At 39.5% G+C, this 22,535-nt stretch overlaps 1 protein-coding gene across 1 annotated transcript; it reads right to left on the bottom strand.

The window, feature by feature from the left end:
• Window positions 1–3,666: 3,666 nt before the first annotated feature.
• LOC126484813 (craniofacial development protein 2-like) lies at window positions 3,667–4,707 on the bottom strand. Its single transcript, XM_050108410.1, has one exon. It carries the CDS (start codon window positions 4,705–4,707, stop codon window positions 3,667–3,669), a length of 1,041 nt encoding a protein of 346 aa, XP_049964367.1.
• Between the last annotated feature and the right edge of the window lie 17,828 nt (window positions 4,708–22,535).

The following is a 22,535-nucleotide window of genomic DNA, read 5'->3' on the forward strand; positions in this document are numbered from 1 at the left end:
ACAATCCATACCCTCAGGAATGTCTGTCTACTTGTCACTGAAGCTGGACTCAGTGGTTCCCAGCAGGTGGTCCACAGACCCTCAGGGGTCCGCGAGCTATGCCAGAGGAGTCCGCAAGATGCTATTAGAATAAAAAATGTTTCGTATGATAATAGATTTTTTTTGTTTTGTCCACTTCCTGCGTGAGCAGAGATTTAGCAAACACTAACTTCTGCGTCTAGTGTCTTCCTAGAGCCAACTGACACTAGCACACTCTAGGGCAAAACTAGAATTAGATAGAGGCAAATCGTTCTGTTTTATGCTGTTAGACTGCGTGTGCTGCCTCTTTACAGCTGCCAACTGTCAGTCACTTTACACAGAAACTTGCATTTCAGACAAAACATGGCCATTGTTAATTCATTGCCAGTGCTTTCACAGATCGTGTTGTTTAAATATTCAATATTCTGTATTAAAACTGTAGTGTTTGTAAAGCGTTGTTTTTCATGGAAGCTACTGTTCGCGTAGTTAAAAATGGACCGTTGGTTAAAAAGTGGTTCGTTAAAACAAGAAAGTCCTACATATGAAGAGGAAGATAATGCATTTGATGTTCAAGCAAGTAAGTCAGTGACTCTCAAGCTCAGCTTGTTGCTAAATGTGGGAAAAACCACAAAATTGCTGAGGAACTTGTGCTGCCATCAGCAATAATACTTTGCAAGAATGTTAGGTGATGCAGCTGCCAAGGTAGTAGGAACTATCCCACTCTCAAATAATACTGTTCAAAGATGAATTACTGATATGGCAGTTAACACCGAAGAAACATTGGTGGCTAGACTTTGCATGAGTGACATGTACGCTCTACAATTGGATGAAAGTACAGACAAATAAAAGCTATGATGTTGGTTTTCGCACAATTCTTATGGGTGTACCAAGTGTTCAAAGATTTTCTTTTTCATGGAAACTACTGCATACAACAGCAGACAATATTTTTACTCCATTAGATAATCATCTCAAATAACACGATGTCGCCTGGGAAAAATGTGTAGGCTTGTCGATGGATGGAGCAAAGTCGATGGCTGGCAAAAAAAAACAGGACTTCTAGCTCGTGTCAAAGCATTAGTCCCCGAGGTGAAATGGTCTCACTGTTGCATCCATCGTGAAGCCTTAGTAACCAAAAGATTGCCTGAACCTTTGCTAAAGATACTAATGAAGTAGTTCAAATCATCGACATTAAAACTCGACATCTGTAATCCAGATTATTTTCTTTGTCGTGTAAAGAGATCAGCAGTGAGCATGAGCAACTTCTTATTCATATGGAAGTAAGATGGCTTTCTCGAGGTCGGATCTTGTTGAGATTCTTGAACTTAGAGACGAGGTTTGTGTCTTCCTTCTTGACACAAAGTATGCGGATTTTCTCACTAACTTTTCTTAGCTTTGCTCAGTTGTGTACTTAGCTGACATGTTTGAACACTTGAATGTGTTAAACTTTAGTTTACAAGGAGAAAATGTGGACATGTTCAAAGTTGTGGATAAATGGTAAAAAAGTGCCAGATCTGGGTGTCAAGGATAGAAAACGAGTCACTAACTAACTTTTCTACTTCAAAACAATTCGTGGAGTTGTCAGAGGAGAGTTTGCCTGATCAGATCAAGGTCAATGTAGCCGAGCATCTACACAGCCTAGCCACCACTTTTAGGGAGTATTTCCCTGACGACAGTTGTATTCGAAATCCCTTCAGCTGTGAAGAAATAGACAAAATCCAAGGCCTCACTGAAGAAGAGCAAGATCAAATTGTGGATCTGTCCAGCTGTGGTACAATGATAAACATTTTCATCGGTGATAAAATTACTGGCTTCTGGGTATCAGCATGCAAAGACTACAAGAAACTTGGAGATAGGGCAACGAAAAAGATCCTTCCATTTGCAACCACATATCGGTGTGAGCAAGCATTTTCTTCCATGTGTTTCATGAAAAACAAATATAGGAATCGGCTCGACGTGTGGTCGGATTTCAGAGTGAAAGTTTAAAGTTTGGAGCCTAGTATTTCAGAAATAATGGACTCAAAGGTCAGGTTGAACTCATCTCATTAAGAACTGAAAATTAAAACTAACTGTATACTGATGGAGTACTCTGTTAAAACTATATTTATTTCAAATAAATAATTCCTTTTATGAATTTAGTGTTTTCTTATTTTTCACACACGTCGTCTCAATGCAATCTCTAGTACACTTGAAAGACCAATACACTCAGTTTAATTTTTTCCTGTCATTTTCAGTTCATACTCAATTTATATATATTTTTAAGGAGTTTGTTATACCAAACACCCAGATTTGAAGACAAAGATTTTGAGCAATAATCAAAAATTTAACAATAACAATGATGGCTAAATTGAAAAAAGTTTTAAGCTCAATATTTTTTCAATAATGAATATGTCAGTGTTTTTTTCTAAGTACTAAAAATAGAAAACATATAAAAAGACTTAATTTGGCTTTTATGGTACTTGATACTGTGATATGACAAAGTACCAATCATGCTCGATGAGGGGTGTCCTTGAGAAAATTTTGTTGGGTACCCCTGCAGTAACTTATCATTCGATACAATACAGACTGATACTCACTTCTTTCAGTGTACAATTGACTATTAAGTAAGTTGCTGGATCTGAAATAAGACAATGCTGTTACCTTAGGCGATGATTAGTGTTGGGCTGAGTGGCACCACACACTGATGTAAGTACTCTTGCAGCAGCAGTGGATGGAACATCTTGAGGGAATGTCTATGCTGATGTCTCCCATTCATCACAGCATCTGGCAGCGGCTGTTCTTAGTTGTGGTTTTGTTGTGAGGTACCAACTTCAGCATGGGAAAAACACCACACCTTTTATCTTATTTTAGAATAAAACCTTCAATGTTGTTGGATGTGCTGCACCATTTGCAATAAACAAGCCTCTCCTCTGCCTCAAGCTGAATGTTTACATGAGCTCACTGTTTAGCAGTTGAAACTATTCCTTAACACATTATCTATGGATGTACATGCTGTAGTTCACTAAGGAAATTGCACTGATATGGCAGATAAGCCTATCCTAGAACAAGAATTGTTTTTAGATAATCTATAGCAGGCTGTTCCAATCCTGGGGAGCTCTCATCAGCTTGCCCATGGGCAGGTACTGCTAGTATAGGCTAACCACCAGATAGATCCATTGCGTGCGTTCTGTGTGTGTGCGCGCAAGCCACTGTCCACGAGGGCGAGCCCAGGGAAGTAAGGAGTGCATACTCTAGCCTGTCTGTTTGACTTCCTGATGTAGCCCGTGGTTGCCTCACTGGAACAGCCAAGTCTATGGGGCAAAGTTCAGCAGTACAAAACATTTGTGAAAACTTCTACAAGGGCAGATTTACACATTTTTAAGTATTGCTGCAGCCTCTGCATCATCCAGTTAGGTATACTGATTAGTTACTGGATGGTAAGGTGGTCTTGGGTCTATTCTTGACAACCTGCCAGTGTTAAACATTTAAGCTCAGTACAAAGGAAAGTGTGAGATGGAATCTAAGACAGCACTCCCACTTTCTGGAAGAAAATTTGTAGTAGAGCTCAGTGATGTTGATGTCTTGCCTTAGCGACTCGATATAAGTCTTGCTCTCCTTCATGTGTGTCAAGTTTTGCGTATAGATCAGCATGACGTGAGGATTTGGTTGCTGCTATAGCCTGTTTTGCATCTCTTTGGGCTGTTCTGTATGAATTCCATTGCTCCTGTGTTTTATCTGAAACTCATGACCCAATCTTTTCTTTATGTGTACCACATCTTTGATGGTGTCATTCCAAAGCCACGCATCTCTATAGGTCCGTCGTCGTCCTGGTTTTGTTGTCCCAAGAATTGCATGTGCAGTTTCGTGAGCAGACTCTTTCACTTTCTCCCAGCTTTCTTCAACTGTGGTAATTGGTGGCAAAGTAATTTGGGCTATGATGTCGGCTTCCTTATCCTTGAATTTCCACCATTTGATTCTTGCAGGTCCTGTGTGATCTTCGTGCTTGTTTGTTGGCAACTTGATTCGTAGCTTACAGATCAGTGAATGGTGTTGCATCACAACTGTTTTGTAGGGGATGACTTTTACATCAAGTACATCTTTGAGATCACAGCATCTCACGGGAATGTAGTTGACCTGCGTGGTGTTAGTGCCACTGTAATACGTGATTAAATGTGAGTCACGCTTTTTGAACCATGTGTTCGCAATTGCCAGGTTATGAGCTTCTGAGAAATCGAGGATACGCTGACCGTTCTCATTCTTTTCTCTGAACCCATACCCACCGTGAGCAGTATGTTCTTCCTTTCTGCACCCTATGTGCCCATTCAGATCACCAGCTGTGATGATGTAATCTTCTGGGGGCACTTCAGGAGTCTTTGCATCAAGCATCCTCCAAAAGGCATCCTTGATGGAAGTTGCTTGGCCAGTTTTTGGAGTGTAGGCACTGAAAATGTGGATTTCTCTGCTGTCTGTGATGTACACAATCTTCATCAGGCGATCATCATATCTTTGCACTTCAGAGATATTACCATCAAACTTGGATGACACTACAATGCCATTGTCATTAGTGGTTCCGCGTGTGCCCTTATACATCAGCTTGTAACTGCATCCAGTGTCATACAATTTGTTTCCACTCCACCATGTTTCTTGCACTGCACAGATGTCTATGCATCGGGTTTCAAGGGCTTTAGGTAGTCCGCTGTACTGTCCAGTCATGGTGCCGACGTTGAGTGCTGCAAGACGGGATGTGAGGGCTAGCTTGTTTAGCCATCGCCGCCCGTGCGACGGTAATCCTTGCATATTTTTCACACTGACTGGGCCATGCCAATACGCATCACCTACGGGGGATGCCCTAGCCTTTGTTCCGGATCCAGAAGACAATTTTTCCATAAACATGTGACAGAATTTTTATGGTCAACTCATCACATAGCCTGTCACCAAGCATTTTAGAGCTACTGCCAGCAGGAGGAAAGGCTGCTCCTGACATGGAGAACAGACGCCTGATGCAGCCACTCCTAACATGGAGTACAGATGCTGCTGAAGTACTTCGACCTTCTTCGCTGTTGGGTCTCCAGGCCTCATCCGCCGTTGAAGGTGTTGACTAACTTCAAGAGAAATGGAAAGAGAAAAAATTCCGACAGTCGAAGAATGAGCTATCAGAAGCACTAGGGCAAGGGCCAAGAAAGACAGAAATGAAAGACTCCCTAGGCCTCGGATGCCCTAATACCGTCAGGGTCAGAAGTGGGCAAGAGTTGACAGAGGGTGGAGCGACAGGAAAGAAAACAGGAGGGGCCTGACACAAGTTAAGTGGAAGCAATGCCAGGCCCAGCTTGAGGTCCTGTGCTCACAATGCCTGAGTAAAATTAATACATGGTCACAGTCTAATATATACAGTCGTGACACTCTCGCTGATTTTTGTTATACACAGCGATAACAGTGCCCCAAGTGGTGGAGAAGCTACGCTTCTGAATACGGTATTCAGTAAATGTAAACAGTATCGTTTATATTCATTTTTAAGATTGTTTTTATGAAAGGCAGCATATGTAGCGCAATAAATTGCAGTAATAATAGGAAGAAGACACCACATTTGTCATTCTTCAGGTTTCCTAAGGACCCTGAGAGGTATGAAACATCACAGTAGAGCGCTCTTTATGTACGATTTTTTTCTAAACTGTATTGAAGTACTGAATTTGTTTTTCTTATTTAGGAGCAAGAAATGGTTAATAAATAGTAGAAGACAGGACCTGCGAGATGGAAAGATGAAACTATATTATTTGCACTTAATTCGTTGTATTATAGTACTCAGGCATACAGTTTTTTATCACACTATTTTAGCCTTCCATCAGTACGTACCTTATAAAAGTATGTGGAAGATATACAATTAAATTGTGGGATAAATAATAACATATTTCATCTTTTAAAGCAGAAAGTGCAGCAGTTACCAGAAACTGATATAATTGTTAATTTGTCTATGGATGAGATGTCAATAATGGAAAATTTGATATATGACAGCTCTTGGGATCGTGTTATTGGATTTGAAGACATGGGTTTCATATGTACATCTGTGGTTGCCAATACTGCATTAGTTATAATGATTAACGGCATCTTCTCAAATTTTAAACAGCCATTAGTATATTATTTCTCCAAAGGACCAGTAGGAGCCACCATCTGACGCGCATATTTTTTGAAGTTGTCAAAAAACTCACAGAGATTGGTTTGGTTGTAAAAACATGTGTGACTGACTAAGGCTCGAATTTTGTGGAGTGGAGGCACAGACTGGGTATCACACCAGTTAATCCATGCTTAGTACATGAAGGGAGTAAGATCTACTTTTTTTATGACACCTCACACTTGATAAAAAGCATACGTAATAATTTATTCAGGTATAACATTATCCACACAACAGATGAAGGAGGGATTGGCACTGCTTCATGGAAGGACATTTGTCAGTTGTACTCAAGTGACTGTGAAAGGAAGTACAAGTTGGCCCCCAAGCTCACTAAAAGAGCTGTCCAACTGCCAGCATTTTCAAAAATGAAGGTTAGCACTGCAGTTCGTGTGTTGAGTCATACAGTAGCAGCAGGCATTGAGACACTTGTTACTTGTGGCACCATATCATCGTCTGCTACTGCTACCGCAGATTTTTGCCAAAAAGTAAACAATATTTTTGACATATTTAATGCATATAGTGTTAAAGGGCCTTTGTCCTTAAGAAACTGCATTACAAGTGCCTCAAGACATTTGGAAATATTAGAGACACTGAAGCCATGGATACAGTCATGGAAATTTGTAGATGTTGATGGGAAAGATTTTTCATCTAGGATTAAGTGTGTTAAAGGACTTCTGGATAACATAAGCGCTTTGAACATGTTTGTTGATGATGTGGATGAAACCAAGTTACATTTATTAACACGCAAAATTAATCAAGATCCACTGGAAAACTTTTTCTCAGTGATAAGGCATAAAGGCGGTTTTTGTAGCAACCCATCACCACGACAGTTTTGTGCTGCATTCAGTAGTTGTGCTTTAAGCAAATTAATGAACACACACAATGCAGCTACCTCCAATTGTGAGGGGATCAACTGGGGTCAGACAATAGTGGATATGAAAACAGCGCCCAAATTACTTGTTTCACCACTGTTGGACATCAGTGACATGAGTTCAGTGATCATACTACCAAATGTGGAAGCCCAAACAGACCTCGGAGAGGCAAACAGCAAGAGATACGTGTTTGGTTATGTATTAAAGAAACTGCTTACAATTCATGACTGTTATAAATGTAGGACAGTACTTGTAGATGGCAGCCAAGACTTAGACGCAAATGACAAAGTTTATTGTCATTTTAAAAGCTATGAAGGCAACTATGGAAGCCTATTTATTTGTACAGAAGATGTCAAAGAATTTTTAACTCATTGTGAGACTAAGATGACTTCTACTTTTGATGAATATGCTCACATAAGTAATTGTGGTGCTTTCTTTGTGAACATGTTGATGGACATCCCCAATTTTCCACCTGGGTGCTGTGCTGAAACCAAGCTGCTGTTAATAAGACTGTTTGTGAAAGTGAGGCTCTTATACATTATTAAATTCAGGAATCAAGACTTAGTCTGTAGGAGCAAGAGAAGAAATAAAAAATTAATGAAGCTGGCTCATTTGGGTTGCTAAAGTGTTAGGACAGACTCATTCATTTAATTTTATTTTCGTTAACTGTATCAATGGGATATAATAAAGTTTTAAAACAGTCATGCTTTTTATTGAGATAACCTGATACCACAAAGAATAAGATGGAAATTGTATTTTTGGAAGCAGGCTTCCTGCAAAGCAGAACATAATGAAAAGTGCTGTGCCGCTTCATTTTTACACAAGGTAGATCATCTATATACTTCACATGTGTGATATACAGTGTGTATTCTCTTACTTTCAGTGGAATAAGTGTGATTGTATGCTCCTTCTTAATTATTTCTTCAAGAATATGTTGCAACTTATGTCACTTCATTCAATAGTTCATGCTCTGTTTATTTATATTTCACGATCATTTATGTCTCTCGCTGTTCTCCTAACACTTGTGACGCAAAAATATACTAACTATTTTGTAAATTACGTACAAAACGAATTAAAAACAAACATTATTTTTACGTCGCATCTACCGTCAGAGGAAGGCGAGCTTTCTGGCCGCTAGGGGCGCTAGTGTCACTTGAACTGTCAAATGGTAACAACTTTCACAGCAGTAAGTGTCGCGACTGTATATATTAGACTGTGACATGGTAGTAATATTTATTTATGCTTGTTTAACTAAGGTTATAGTATAACTTTTATCAATACACAGTACTCGAGTTTGGCATCTTTAATGTTTATGTGCCTAACATTAATCATGCTCTTTTTGTAATTAACTACTAAAATCAGAGTTTGGAATACTGAGGAAAACGAAGTATCTGTGAGATATTTATTTATTTAACCTGATATGCTTAGGGCCCTCAGGCCATCTTATATCAGACCAGGGTTTCACACATACAGTATATATTACATCACAGTTACCTCAGAAAATAACAATTTCAGTATGGCAACTAGTATTAAAGTGATGGGAGAGTATGCAGTGGTGGTGTCAGTCAATTATACTGTCAGTGAACTAACAGTGCTAATACTGGCTGGCATTACTTGTATTACTGCAGCTGCAGCCAGTAATAGTAGCAGCAACTGCAGCAGCTGTGGTGTAAAAATAATGATAGAGACAAATAAAAGAATAATTTGTGGGGCTGTAAAATAGTTTCTTTCTGATATGGCGAGTTCTGGGAAAAGAAAATTTAAAGAGATTACATCAGCTAAGAATACAGGAAAATGAGGAAGATCTGGTTGAAATGAAGGATATACTACGGTAACAAGTGGGTACAAGGACAATGGTAATCGTATTGTTGCTTTAGTACAAATGTTATTACCTGTATTCTGAAGTTGGAGTTCTCTAGTATAATACAGAGGGTGTTCCAGAGTTGAGTTCCTGCTGCTGAGGAGGCCTTCAAGAAGGTCGCTGAATGATGGAGCTGGATGGAAAGGATTTTACTGTGATTGGAAAGAGTGTTTCTGCCATGTTGTTCAGATAATAGCATTAAGATCGTGGAGGTCTGTAAGGGACAGTGTACATTGATAACACAGTAGAGAATATGGATGGTATGTAAATCTCTGTGCTTGTCTTCGTGCAGCTAAGATAGCTGTGCATATGATGTGAAATGTGATCAAGGAGTCGAATGTCATAGATATAATGAACACAAACTTTCATAAGCAGTTCCAGGTGCTGTGAGTTTTCCTGAGAAAGGTGTTGCAGGATCACATCACTGTAATCAGTGAATCAGTAGTTGGTAGTATAAATGTTTGTAAAAGTTTCTTTTTCTGAAGAGCGAAGAACTTTTTATATTTTTGCAGGATACGGAGAGATGCTGATGCCTTCTTGTACATTACAGTTACGCATTCAGTCCAGTTTAGATTTTCTTAACATGTTGGGTTTTTTTTATGATACATAAGAAACTGAGACCTTTTAAATGGGCTAAAAAGTATTTTGGGTGAAGAAAATATGAAGAAAGTTACACAGGTATCAATGGATGACCCAGACTTCAACTTGAAGGTACTACGAGAGTTAACAAGTGAGTTAGAACAATCTCAGGGTACAGTGCTTTTAGAAATTGGTACCTGTGGATTACATACACTACATAATGCCTTTAAACACTCAGTTTAAGTTCTGACATCAGCTATTTTGCACCTTCAAGCAACAACAACAACAACAACCACTACCACCACCACCACCACATTTAAACACTGGTTGGGATATAGTACAGTAGTTTTTATGTGTTTTGTACTAGTTATTCGAGGACAAGCCAGCCAGAAAAGTTGATTATATTAACTCTATATATTCCAGTGCATTCCTGCTTAAGTTTTGCTCAGAGAGGGGGCTGGAAAATTTAAATGTAGCTGAGCGAGTTATTTCTTTCTTCCCAAATTTATCCATATTTGTTAACAGATGTTCAGAATCGTGAAGTATTAGAGACCATTCACAGTTTCAAAGTAGTTTCAGAGCACATCCAAGATAAATTACTTGATGCAAAATTGGCATTTTTTATGAGTTAAAGAAGGTTAACGGCATCACAGATTTACACATGCAGCTGTTCCAAAATGACTGTTCAACCTGTATGAAGGTACTATTACAGAAGTTAATGGAGAAGTCACCATTAAAATTTCATTTGATGAAGCCAATTTCATTTTTAGATCCAAATGTGGTAGGTAGCAATCAGATCAGTAAAAGCAACCACTCATTTACATTTATACCTTCCGCTTCTGGTTGAGAAAGAATGGCTTTCTACAATGACAACTGATAATGTTAAACATCAATTTAAGGAGTGTAGTTCACTACCTAGAGGAAAAGTAGAAAGTTCTTGTAGAAATGAAAGCAAAGTAGATTGGACCATTGCTGGATCAAACTTTTAAGCTCATTTGTGGGAAGAGGAATTTCACGATGTAAGATCTTTGGTGAGATGGGGATTGTCATGGGAATGTGTCATTGAACGGGGGTTTCCTGTGAATTCGTAAGGCATCATAGAACATCAAAAAGAAAAAAATTGTGATTCATCAATGGCAGGTTTTTGATGCTATTATTTCTTCAGGAGAGATAGCAAATGCTGAAATAATGAAAATGCTCATTTCCTTGTATGGAATCACTGGCAAAGGGTAAAAAAAAGAACAGAAGGAAAAGGCAGAGCATTAGAAGAGAGCCCTTGTAGAAATTCAACTTCTGACAATAAAAAGTTAAAATTGCTAGCAGAAACTGAAAGTAGGGAAGTGGCACTTACTGAAGAAAAAAATAAACATTAGTAGTGTCACATAAAACTCTCTTCCTTATAGTTTTGTATGTTTGAGACTTCTACAGTTTTTTTGTAATTTTAATATTGTGCTCAAGTTTTTCTTTAAATCAGCTGATGGAGAAAATTACATTCAGAAGAGTTACATGTGTGTTAAAGTGACTAGTGTATCGTTCTCTTGAATATTCATTCCCACAACAGTACAATATAAGGAAATACACTTCCTGAATCATCAAATGGGAGATTCCCTGTTTCAAATACTTGTTCACAGGAAGTCTTTCAAAAAGTGTGTGAATTTTGGATTTGCATTTAATTGTAAGTATTCTGCCAGTATTTTTTTATTTAAGTGGTAGGCCGTTAGTTAAAATTTATATGTATATCATTACTTGACTTTGCACACAATGAATAAATGTGTTTTTTCAATTTTTTCACAAGTTGTGATGGTCAGATCAGTTAATTTAATCTTATTTTAGGAACTGATTTCAAAATTGCGCATTTCATATTGAAATATTTCTTGTCTAATGTGTTGTGCTTTTTTCAGTGTATTGCAGTTCACTTTGCCATTTGGTGGTATGTTGAAATGTCAGTTGCTCAAGTATGTTAGACATTTTGCATTAAGCATGATATATAAAACCAGCACTTTAAAAAAGGCAGTAAAAATACTGAATATTTAAAGCATGCTCAACTTTCAGTTTACACTAATAAAAGACTATCTGGGAAAAATATAGTTAAATTCTGGAAAAGTCCTGGAGAAATCATGGAAATTTAATCAGCCAGTAGAATGACAAGCTTGGTGCAGAATGAAGACCATAGCAATACGAGGTGCGGCTAGAAAAAAACCGGACTGATGCTGGAAAAAGCATTTATTTACAATTATTTACAATTTCATGTTATCTCCTTCAATGTACTCTCTTCCTCGGTCTCTACACCGCTCCATACGAATTTTCCACTGTTCATAGCAATGCTGCAGATCATTTTCGATAAGTCCATACATTACTTCCGTCGCTTTTTCTTTTACTGCTTCAACAGTCTCAAATCTAGTTCCTTTCAAAGCTGACTTGACTTTAGGGAAAAGAAAAAAGTCACAGGGGGCCAAATCAGGTGAGTAGGGTGGATGATCTAAGATGGGAATGTTGTGTTTTGCCAAAAACGTCTTCACTGACAACGCACTGTGAGCTGGGGCATTGTCTTGGTGAAGGATCCATGACTTTTTTCTCCACAAATCGTTCCGTTTTCTCCGTACTCGCTCACGTAGGGTAGCCAGGACGCTGATGTAGTAATGCTGATTCACTGTTTGTCCCTCTGGTACCCAATCAATGTGCACAATCCCTTTGATGTCAAAAAAAAAAAAAAAAATCATCATTGCCTTGAATTTCGATTTTGACATTCGTGCTTTTTTTCGTAAGTAAAAAACCACGATTCATCACAAGTAATAACATTTTGTAAGAAGGTGGGATCACTTTCAATGTTTTCCAGGATGTCAGAACAAATCATTTTTCGGCGTTCCTTGTGTTCAATTGTGAGACACTTTGGAACCATTTTTGAACACACTTTGTTCATGTTGAAACTTTCATGAAGAATCTGCCTAACACTTTCCTTGTCAACTCCTGTTAACTCAGACATTGCTCTGATTGTTAAACGGCGATCTTGTCGAACAAGTTTACCGATTTTTTCAATGTTTGGATCAGTTTTTGCTGACAATGGTCTGCCAGTGCGAGTGTCATCACTGGTGTCTTCGCGGCCATCTTTAAATCGTTTAAACCACTCAAACACTTGTGTTCGCGATAAACAATCATCGCCGTACACTTGTTGTAACATTACAAACGTTTCACTTGCAGATTTTCCTAGTTTGAAACAAAATTTGATGTTAACACGCTGTTCTTTCTGTACACTCAACATTTTCCGACGCACAGACAAAACGTCAACTACTTAAAACAGACGCCACGGGCAGACTGAGTGCAGGAGGCAGATGAAACTCGAGCAGTAGGCGGAGCGAGAGTCACGTGACAGGCCACGCGACTTTCAGCCTTATTGCATTCGTTTTATTGTTTCACCAGTACTAGTCCGGTTTTTTTCTAGCCACACCTCGTATCCTTGCCAATGTCATTCTCAGACATGCCACTACCACTGCCATGCAGAGATACAAAGCACTTGCTTGGCTACTGAAAGCAGGAAACTAAGCGGAGTGGACCACCATAAGTAGAAATTTTGCACGGACAACAGTTGCCAAGATGTTTGGAAATGGCTGATATTTCAACAAAAAATCTTTTTGGACAGTAGTTCGCCCTGGGTCTTACTTTTCTACGACAGTGGATGTGCATTTTTGTGTAAGAAAGACAAATGTTTGAGGCTACAATGGATATTTTACTGTAAGCTGCAAATAAACATACATCTCTCAGTAGCCAAAACAGCCCTTAAAATAATATAAGCAACTTTTGAAGCCGATATGACTATTCTTTGGGTTCTGATTTTGTTTCTTGAAATGTTCCTTCACTCACCATCTTCTGGATAAAGTAATTTGTTGTCACATTCACTTTCATTTTCCAAATTTTTCTGCAGTATAGACCAGCTGTGGAAGAAAACCTTAAATAATGTTACTGCATGCAGTGTTGAAGATTATCTGTGTACAATATTTGCATAGGCATTAGGGCACATGAAACATATTAAATTAAATCGGCCATATTGTCAGGCAGGTATAGCAATTTTAGTGTGGATAGTTATAATCTTATTGCACTTCAAGGCCAACATGGTAGTCGGTACGACTTGGTAGGATCATTATATCCCCTTTCAGTTAAGCCCCCTGAAAACACAGTGATCACACTGCTGATGCATGACCTGCAAGCTCCCCACACTTCCCAAGGATTAGATGCCCATTGTCCTGAGGCATCAGACTGCCAGCAATGGCCATCATGCCAGATGGCCTTTGCTGCAGCTGGGTGACGCCCATGTGAAGAGCCCTTGATTGTTGTACATGGCATCAGGGCACATGAAACATATTAAATTATATCAAAGCAACGGCTGTTCTGATCCAGCCATCTCGTCAGACAGGAATAGAAATTCCAGATCGTATAGTTGTAACCTTATTGCTGTCGCTACTCAGGCTACTCCACGAGAAGAGGAACAAGCCGGATGTCAAGTAGCAAAACCATTTATACAGTAGTATGTACTTGAAACAATGGAGATACTTTTATTATGACAAAGCCATTAATTTTTGGGGAACATGAGGAAGATAAATTTGGAGAAGTTGTCATTCAGCAAAATGCACAATGAGTCACTATTGATTAAAGCCTTTATCGGCAGTTGCAACTTGGCATGTACTTACATTTCAGTTACTTGATGTGGGCTGTGAAAGCCAAAAACTTTTTGGTGTATATGGGTTGGTTACAACACCCACTGACCAATTCTGTGTTGTGTTAGCTTCCCTAAATGCTGCTCTGTCGTCCATGATATTCTCAGACTTCTGTATTGGCTCATTTTAATGCTAGGTAGGTATCCCAATTATCATGATGGCTGGTAACAGAGTGGCTTAAAATTCCGTAAATTCTCCTGTGAACCCTTTCTGTTCATCCATTTGCTAGTAGATGGAGATTACTTGTTCTTAACTTGTGAAAGCGAAGCAAATGACACAACTGCTTCATTAGATCTGATGTGAAATTTGCACCTTGGTCTGTTGTTACAGTATCCAGCACTCTGAACATGATCCAGTTATTTACTGTGACTTGCTCTACTGTGTTAGCTTGTTGATCTGGGACTGCCATTATTTCAACGTATCAGGAAAACTGATCTACTATTTTTAATATGTACTTATTCCCTGCAGAAATTCTATTACATGGTTCTAAGACATCCAGTCTTATCATTTCAAATGATTTGTTCACTTCTGACAATCTTTGCAATGGAACTTTTTGGTTGGTGGCTAGTATCAGTCCTTTCTACATGTACATCCATACTCTGCGAGCCACCTGACGGTGTGTGGCGGAGGGTACCTTGAATACCTCTATCGGTACTCCCTTGTATTCCAGTCTCGTATCGTTTGTGGAAAGAAAGATTGTCGGTATGCCTCTGTGTGGGCTCCAATCTCTCTGATTTTATCCTCATGGTCTCTTCGCGAGATAAACATAGGAGGGAGCAATATACTGCTTGACTCCTCGGTGAAGGTAAGTTCTCGAAACTTCAGCAAAAGCCCGTACCGAGCTGCTGAGCATCTCTCTTGCAGAGTCTTCCACTGGAGTTTATGATCATCTCCGTAATGCTTTCGCGATTACCAAATGATCCTGTAACGAAGCACGCTGCTCTCCATTGGATCTTCTCTATCTCTCCTATCAACCCTATCTGGTACGGATCCCACACCGGTGAGCAGTATGCAAGCAGTGGGCGAACAAGTGTACTGTAACCTACTTCCTTTGTTTTTGGACTGCATTTCCTTAAGATTCTTCCAATGAATCTCAGTCTGCCATCTGCTTTACTGACGGTTAATTTTATATGGTCATTCCATTTTAAATCACTCCTAATGCCTACTCCCAGATAATTTATGGAATTAACTGCTTCCAGTTGCTGACCTGCTATATTGTAGTCAATGCTAAAGGATCTTTCTTTCTGTGTATGCACAGCACATTACACTTGTCTACATCGAGATTCAATTGCCATTCCCTGCACCATGCGTCAATTCGTTGCAGATCCTCCTGCATTTCAGTACAATTTTCCATTGTTACAACCTCTTGACATACTACAGCATCATCCATAAAAAGCCTCAGTGAACTTCCGATGTTATCCACTAGGTCATTTATATATATTGTGAATAGCAATGGTCCTATGACACTCCCCTGCGGCACACCTGAAATCACTCTGACTTCAAAAGACTTCTCTCCATTGAGAATGACATGCTGCGTTCTGTTATCTAGGAACTCTTCAATCCAATCACACAATTGGTCTGATAGTCCATATGCTCTTACTTTGTTCATTAAACGACTGTGGGGAACTGTATCGAACGCCTTGCGGAAGTCAAGAAACACGGCACCCACCTGGGAACCCATGTCTATGGCCCTCTGAGTCTCGTGAACGAATAACGCGAGCTGGCTTTCACACGAGCGTCTTTTTCTAAACCCATGCTGATTCCTACAGAGTAGATTTCTAGTCTCCAGAAAAGTCATTATACTCGAACATAATACGTGTTCCAAAATTTTACATCTGATCGACATTAGAGATATATAGGTCTATATTTCCGCACATCTGTTCGATGTCCCTTCTTGAAAACGGGGATGACCTGTGCCCTGTGTGCAAAGTTTACAAATTTTTGTACTCTTTCACCTCACGTTTCCTAGTTTTCCACCAGCATTTTTTGGCAACTCTCCTATCCGTATTTCTGCAACTGCCATGACCTGCTAACATGTGGTCATGCACTTGTTAGGAAACTTCATCCTTGAGCATTGCTGAAACTACCATGCATGGTCTGCACTTTATTGATCTGCAGAAAAAGTTATCAATTGTCACGAATTGTTGGTGCAGTTTGAAAGCCTGGCACTTTACGTCACTTGCCTGTGCCTTCTGACTTTCAGCTACACTTTCACCTATTGTCTGCAGTACTATGATTTTTCTGTTCAATGCATCTGCATTTGTATGCTTCTTCCTTGGTTTATGAACTACTTCATAATTAAATTCTCTCAGTTTGAGTGCCCATCTCATCAGTCTACTAGAAGAATCATGTAATCCCAACAGCCATTTTAGTGATGCATGGTATGTTACTACTTTGACCTTTTGGCCATACACATGACAGCAAAGGTATGTAATTTCATATATCATTGCTAGCATGGCCTTTTCTGTCACAGAATAATTCCATTCTGCCTTGGTGAGTTGTCTTGATGCATAAGCCGGATGATGTTTTTTACTATCTAAACTTTACTGAGAATGCACCTGTCTGCATTATTACTAGTGCCACAAGGAAGGATGAATTCTTTTTCGAAATCTGAGAGTACCAGTACTGGATGTGATGTCAATATTTTTGTCAAACAGCATCTGAGGCATTGAAAATCTGTTGTCAATTTGAATTTTATGCCTTTTCACAGAAAAATCTTTAATGCATTTCCTATAATAATTGCATTGCCCAGGAAATGACTGGAGTTTTTGTGGTGTTGTGAAGTCACTGACAGCTGAAATTAGTTGGGGATCAGTTTTACACCTTTTGCACTAATTACAAGGCCAAGGTATTTAACTTTTGTTTAAGCAAAATAACATTTATCCACACTAAGCATTAGATGTGCTGTCTGTAGTCTGTTAAATACTTCTTCCAAACGCTACACATGTTCTTCCATATCTCTCAAAAATATATTGATCTGATCTAAGTACACCTTACTTTGTTTGGTTTCAGTACGCAAATTACACCATTCAATAGTCTTGGCCAGTAGATTTTTAAATCCAAATTTCATTCTGCAATACTGATAATGAAGTGATTGTGTCGTGAAGGCAGTTTCTGGCCTATCTTCTGGAACTCCTTCTAGTTGGTGATACCCATTTTTTAGATCAATCATTCAAACACTACTGCACTGACCTAAATTGCCCTACGTCTCCATAACATTGGCGATAGGACATGTGTCGGTAACAGTTTTGGCCTTCTAGTATCCAGTGATTTCTTGGGAATAATGACAACATTTGCACTCTATTGACTGTCACTACATTCTACTATTCCTTCTGCCAGTTGCTGGTCAGTAAATTCCTCCATCAATAGTTGTAGACACTTGGGTACAAAGTATGGCTTTCTATAGACTGGAGCATTGTTACCTGTGGTTATATGATGTGCAACAGGCTTGCTGGTAATGCACCATTTCTGTTAACCAAATCTAAAAATCGTAGTGACAAAGCTTCCATCTCTTTTTAGTCAATACCTTGTATGGTATTTATATTCTTACATAATGCAGATGCACTAACGATTTGTGTGCGGCTCTGGTCGTCACATGACCTATCAATGTCTTCTTCATCCAGAACATCTAAATTGTCAATCATCAAGACTTTTGGCAAACTGGCGTCATCCACGCAAAAATTATCTTGGCTAGCATGAACCATAAACTACCTGTTTACATTACTATTGCATGCCACACTTATATGCACAAAACAATGCATTTTCTCTAACTCTTCATTATTTTTAGTAGTTCTACCACACACACCACTTCTTGTGGTATATTAGCAGCTACAGGTATCCAAATCAGCTTTCCTGTAACTGGTGGTACATTATTGTGGGAACCAGTCTCTAGTATGAGTGTTCACAGTTCATTTGGCAACACCAACACCTACATGACTGTGCACCTTGCAACATTGTCCCGCTTGCAATTGTTCCCAGCGGAAACAAAGTTCCACTAAGTTCAATTGTAGTCTGCAAAAGATCAAATTTGGTTGATGTTTTTCAAGGAAGTGTAGTCCGGAATTCGTGGAGTAACCTTCTCCAACATTTGGCAATACTTCCATGTATTCTTAGTTTCAGTGCTAAAGTCAGGTAGTGTTGTCCCGAGTGACTTCATGTCATTGTCACCTACTCCACATAACCTGTATCATGTAGACCTAAGTCTCTTCCTGTCTAAGAATTCCAGACTAATGACTGACATGGTTGCAATTGTGTCTATTAAAAACTTAAGTTTCTTGACTGATAGTATGTGTAACAACCAGCAATCCATCGCTGCATATGTCTGTGCAGTGTTCCATTCTACAGGGAATGCCTTCTGATGGGCAATGCTTTCCCATCTGTGTTTAATGGACAATTTTTATGGTGATGTTTCCCTTGTTTCTTATTCCTACTCTCTTGTGCCTTGTGACTGACTCAGTTACACTCATAACAGTCTGGTTGGCAACATTGCTTATGCAGATGACCCTTACGACCACATCTGTGGCACTTTACTTCAGAGCAGACACCCAAAGGTAATTATGCTGGCAATCCTAATACTTTCAGCCAAGTCATATTGACCCTCAATCCCGACTCTGTGAGACATGTTGGCAGAGATACCCCTTAAGAAAATATCGAGAGCCCTATTTCCAGGTTCATGCAAGGTAACTGCATCAGATTCTGTTCTGTGTGCCAGCTTGTGTGTTTGTGCATAATTCTTCTGGATTCTACCAGAAAAAGATTCCACTGACTCATTAGCCTTCTGCACTACATATGCATTTCCTTCTAAAAAATCTCTCGCTCTCTTGCTTCTGGTAGTGCTTGTGCAAATCACCAGCCAGCTCCTGGAGTATTCATGTCTTACCAAGTACCTCATGGTACATTACATATGTTTTAGTTGACATATTAACCATAAGTTATCCATAAACAAACATGATTCATTCATCCAACTGCACAGTTCGGCTGTAAGTAATACATATTTAATGAATACAGTGACATTCTCTGTTGTTTTTTCTGGAAAAAGGTGTTATTAAATTCTTTGCTGGTGGATCAGGACTCTGACTGTAACTACAGTACCAAAGCTTGTAAGGTTTCACTATGGTTATGCAGGTTCTTATTTTCCTGCTCATTAGTTTTTACTCGTGCTGTTAAAGCAGTGGCAGTTTCACCTGTAGTAGCAATGCATGTTTCCACTATTTTGCAGACTTTACTACTATTGTCACTACAAAAGAAAGATATGGGAAACTACACACAACAATATAAGAAATGACTCCCTACATGAGATCATAGACCAATGTGACTCTGAACAGTCCTGCACCAAGTGCTCAAAACTTGTGCAAATGTGACCCTTAGCTGGTACTGACATAGTGTGTGGCAACTCATGTCATGATAAATTACCAAATCTGCATCTCACTGGTATTAAACACATTTCCCTGTTACTTGCTCTAAACATTGACAAGTCTGCAGCTTCGCACAGTTTAACAAATGGTACACTGGGAGTAGAATTAATGTCCCTACAATTTGCCATGGTGACAAACAATAAAACCATCAGAAAGGTCAACAGAAAAATTCTCCCTCACTCCATTGTGTTGCATCAGGGTGACTATGCAGGTTCTCAGTTTCCTGCTCATCCAGACAGTCATGACAATGATGCTGTAGAAATGGTTCTGCTATGGTGGCAGCAGCCAGTGTATACATTTCTGACGCCAGTTTGTAAGGGCCTGGCTTGGGGCCATTACTATTGTCAGGATGATGAAGAATGGAGTGTGGTGGAGCAGACCTGTCAGTGCACGACTTCAGTATGTGCTGAAGCTGTATCAGCAGTCTTCGGAGGACTTCGCTCCAGCTGTGACCATTGATGTAAACATGGTTTTGAGTGGGTGGCAGGTCTCACTAGTGGCCGACATAGCCCATACAGCAGGCATTGCTGCCCAGGTCAAAGACTGTATATTTCCAGAGTGCTCTTGTGGACATGGAAGGGATGTGCTCAGGTAACCTCTCAGTAGCACTGTACAGTGTGGAGATGGACAACAGCATAGTCCTTTCCACTAAGGGAGGTTTGGGATGTCAATGACTGCTTACAGGTACTAGTCAAGGGCATCAGCAGCTAGTGTCCCTCCTGATTATTGTGACAGGTGTATAGTGCATCAAGCACCATCAATTCATCTGAGCAAGTTATTGGTAGAAGTCTTCAACTCTTCTCTTCAGTAGTTGTGAGGTCAGCAGCTCACATCAATCGAGTAAAACAGACCAGATTGGTAGCTGTTTCGAAGGCAGAAGTCATCTTGTCAATCGGTAGCAGCACTTCACAGGTTTGGCCTTGTAGCTGGTGTAACACAACGTCATTCATGGGAAGGCTCATAAGCCTATTTTGTACTGCTTGTCTGAGGCAATAATGTTATGCCTACTCGATGATGGCTGAATGCATCATACTTTTCCAGACAAATCAGCAGTCTTCACTACCCCTCTGTTGCGCAAGAATGGCTTTCAGGGCTTCAGCTTGTTGTATTTCTATTGTATCACCAGGCTGATAGATGTTCTTGTGAAACTTTTACACTCTGTTATGAAATCAAGCTGTGGTGTTAAAATTATGTTATGTCTCCTCCTTGCTGAGGTCTTGTTCCTGTGTTTTTTATGCAGGCCTCTCATTCTCAGGGTGTGGCAATACATTTTGGGTTTGCTTTACTATTCACATTGTTAGTTTTCTGCCTGTTTGTTGTTCTGATTGTGACATGATACATTGACCTGTCTTGCCTTGGCTTGGAGTTGGCTGGAGAGGACTTTGAGAAAATTTTACATTCTGCTGTCTAAAAGTGATATCCATCTCCGCATCATAAACTAATTTATTTCATAATCAAATCTTGAGGTCAAATTCAGAGAATATCAAACAGCAGCAGAAGGAGTTTGCTAGTTTAGACCTAGCTGTATTTCTTATGACAGGTGTACTTTAAATATATAGTTTGAAAAAAAGTTCTTCCTGTAGATCAATAATTTTGTAATTTTTTGAGTCTCTTCAATAATCATGAATGGATCTACCTCTAGTTAAAGCCAGGATTTTGGTTGCAGAAAGTGCCAGTGTGTCCTGCTTTGCAGGGTTCTCAAATGACCTCATTGCTCAAAGTCAATTTGTGAAAGTGTACTTCATCTGCATCAATATTCGGCAAACCATTGTGAAGCGCAAGGCAGAGGGTACTTTCCAATGTACCAGTTACTACAGTTTTTTCCCATTCCACTCAAATGTATGTGTATGAATTCCTAAGGCCAGTATTACACTTATCATATTTCTTTGTCAAAGTTGATATGTCAAATATTTATGTCAAAGAAATTTGATGGTGTAACAGCCTCTGCAAACAAATGCAAAACTGTACTGGTCCAATAGGTCCCCTCTTGGTGGCCTGACCACATGGTGAGCAGCATCTAGATCCTGAGGTAGGAGACTCATGCTGATCCATAAATAACACTGTCATAATCTGGTCAAGATCTGTGTTCTATAAACTGCAGAAGTTGGGATCTGTCTGCACCTAATGTCTTTCTACTGAGGCATTTAAAAATGTTCCATGAATTTGTTATTAGGTCCTTAAGGTGCATTAGCGAGGTTAGTTTTATTTCTAATATTTGGCACATAATCCTTAAAATTTGAACACTAATTACCATTTTAAGCTCTGTTTGGTTAAAGCTCCGACATGAATAGTTGCAATTTACACATAGAGCTTTCTTTAATAAGAACCTAGAACTAATTGTGTTCGTCCATTTTCTAGCTTCCTGATGGTCTGCTGTAATTGTTGCATTGCAAGGAATAGAAAATAGCAAAATCATCAACAAAAATGAATTTTTAATGGGTATTTCTACCAAAGATGAGCTAAGTCAGACCTGTTGATAATCCACATTGGGGGCTTCTTTTAGATGGTTGTTTTGTCTTGCAATTGAATCTGGATGGGGTGGCAGCTTCCTGAGAGAAGACTGGCAACCATAATACACTGAGCAGTGTCTCCAAGGGAGGGTAAATATAATGGCAGGTCATTTGCAGGAATGATCTTGACTCATTGCATACAAAAGTCTTCCCAATATGGACCAGGCATAAGTCCTCAAAGAGGATAAGAATCTCAATGATACTTCCTCTGGAGCATTTTGTGCATCAGTGATCCCCAGGAGGAGGAATGGTCACAGTAGTTCATTAACCGCCATGGGGCTCAGCATTTGTTTACTAGCTATAGGCTTGGTGACACTGGGCTCCTGAGCTGGGGGCTGGTAAACACAATCCATCCTCTGTTACCATAAGCTCCGGGCATGCTTCAGCGACCACCATGCAATACGGCAGCGGAAAGTAGTGTGTTTTGTTG

Source organism: Schistocerca serialis, chromosome 6, assembly GCF_023864345.2.
Source record: "Schistocerca serialis cubense isolate TAMUIC-IGC-003099 chromosome 6, iqSchSeri2.2, whole genome shotgun sequence".
Taxonomy (NCBI): Eukaryota; Metazoa; Arthropoda; class Insecta; order Orthoptera; family Acrididae; genus Schistocerca; species Schistocerca serialis.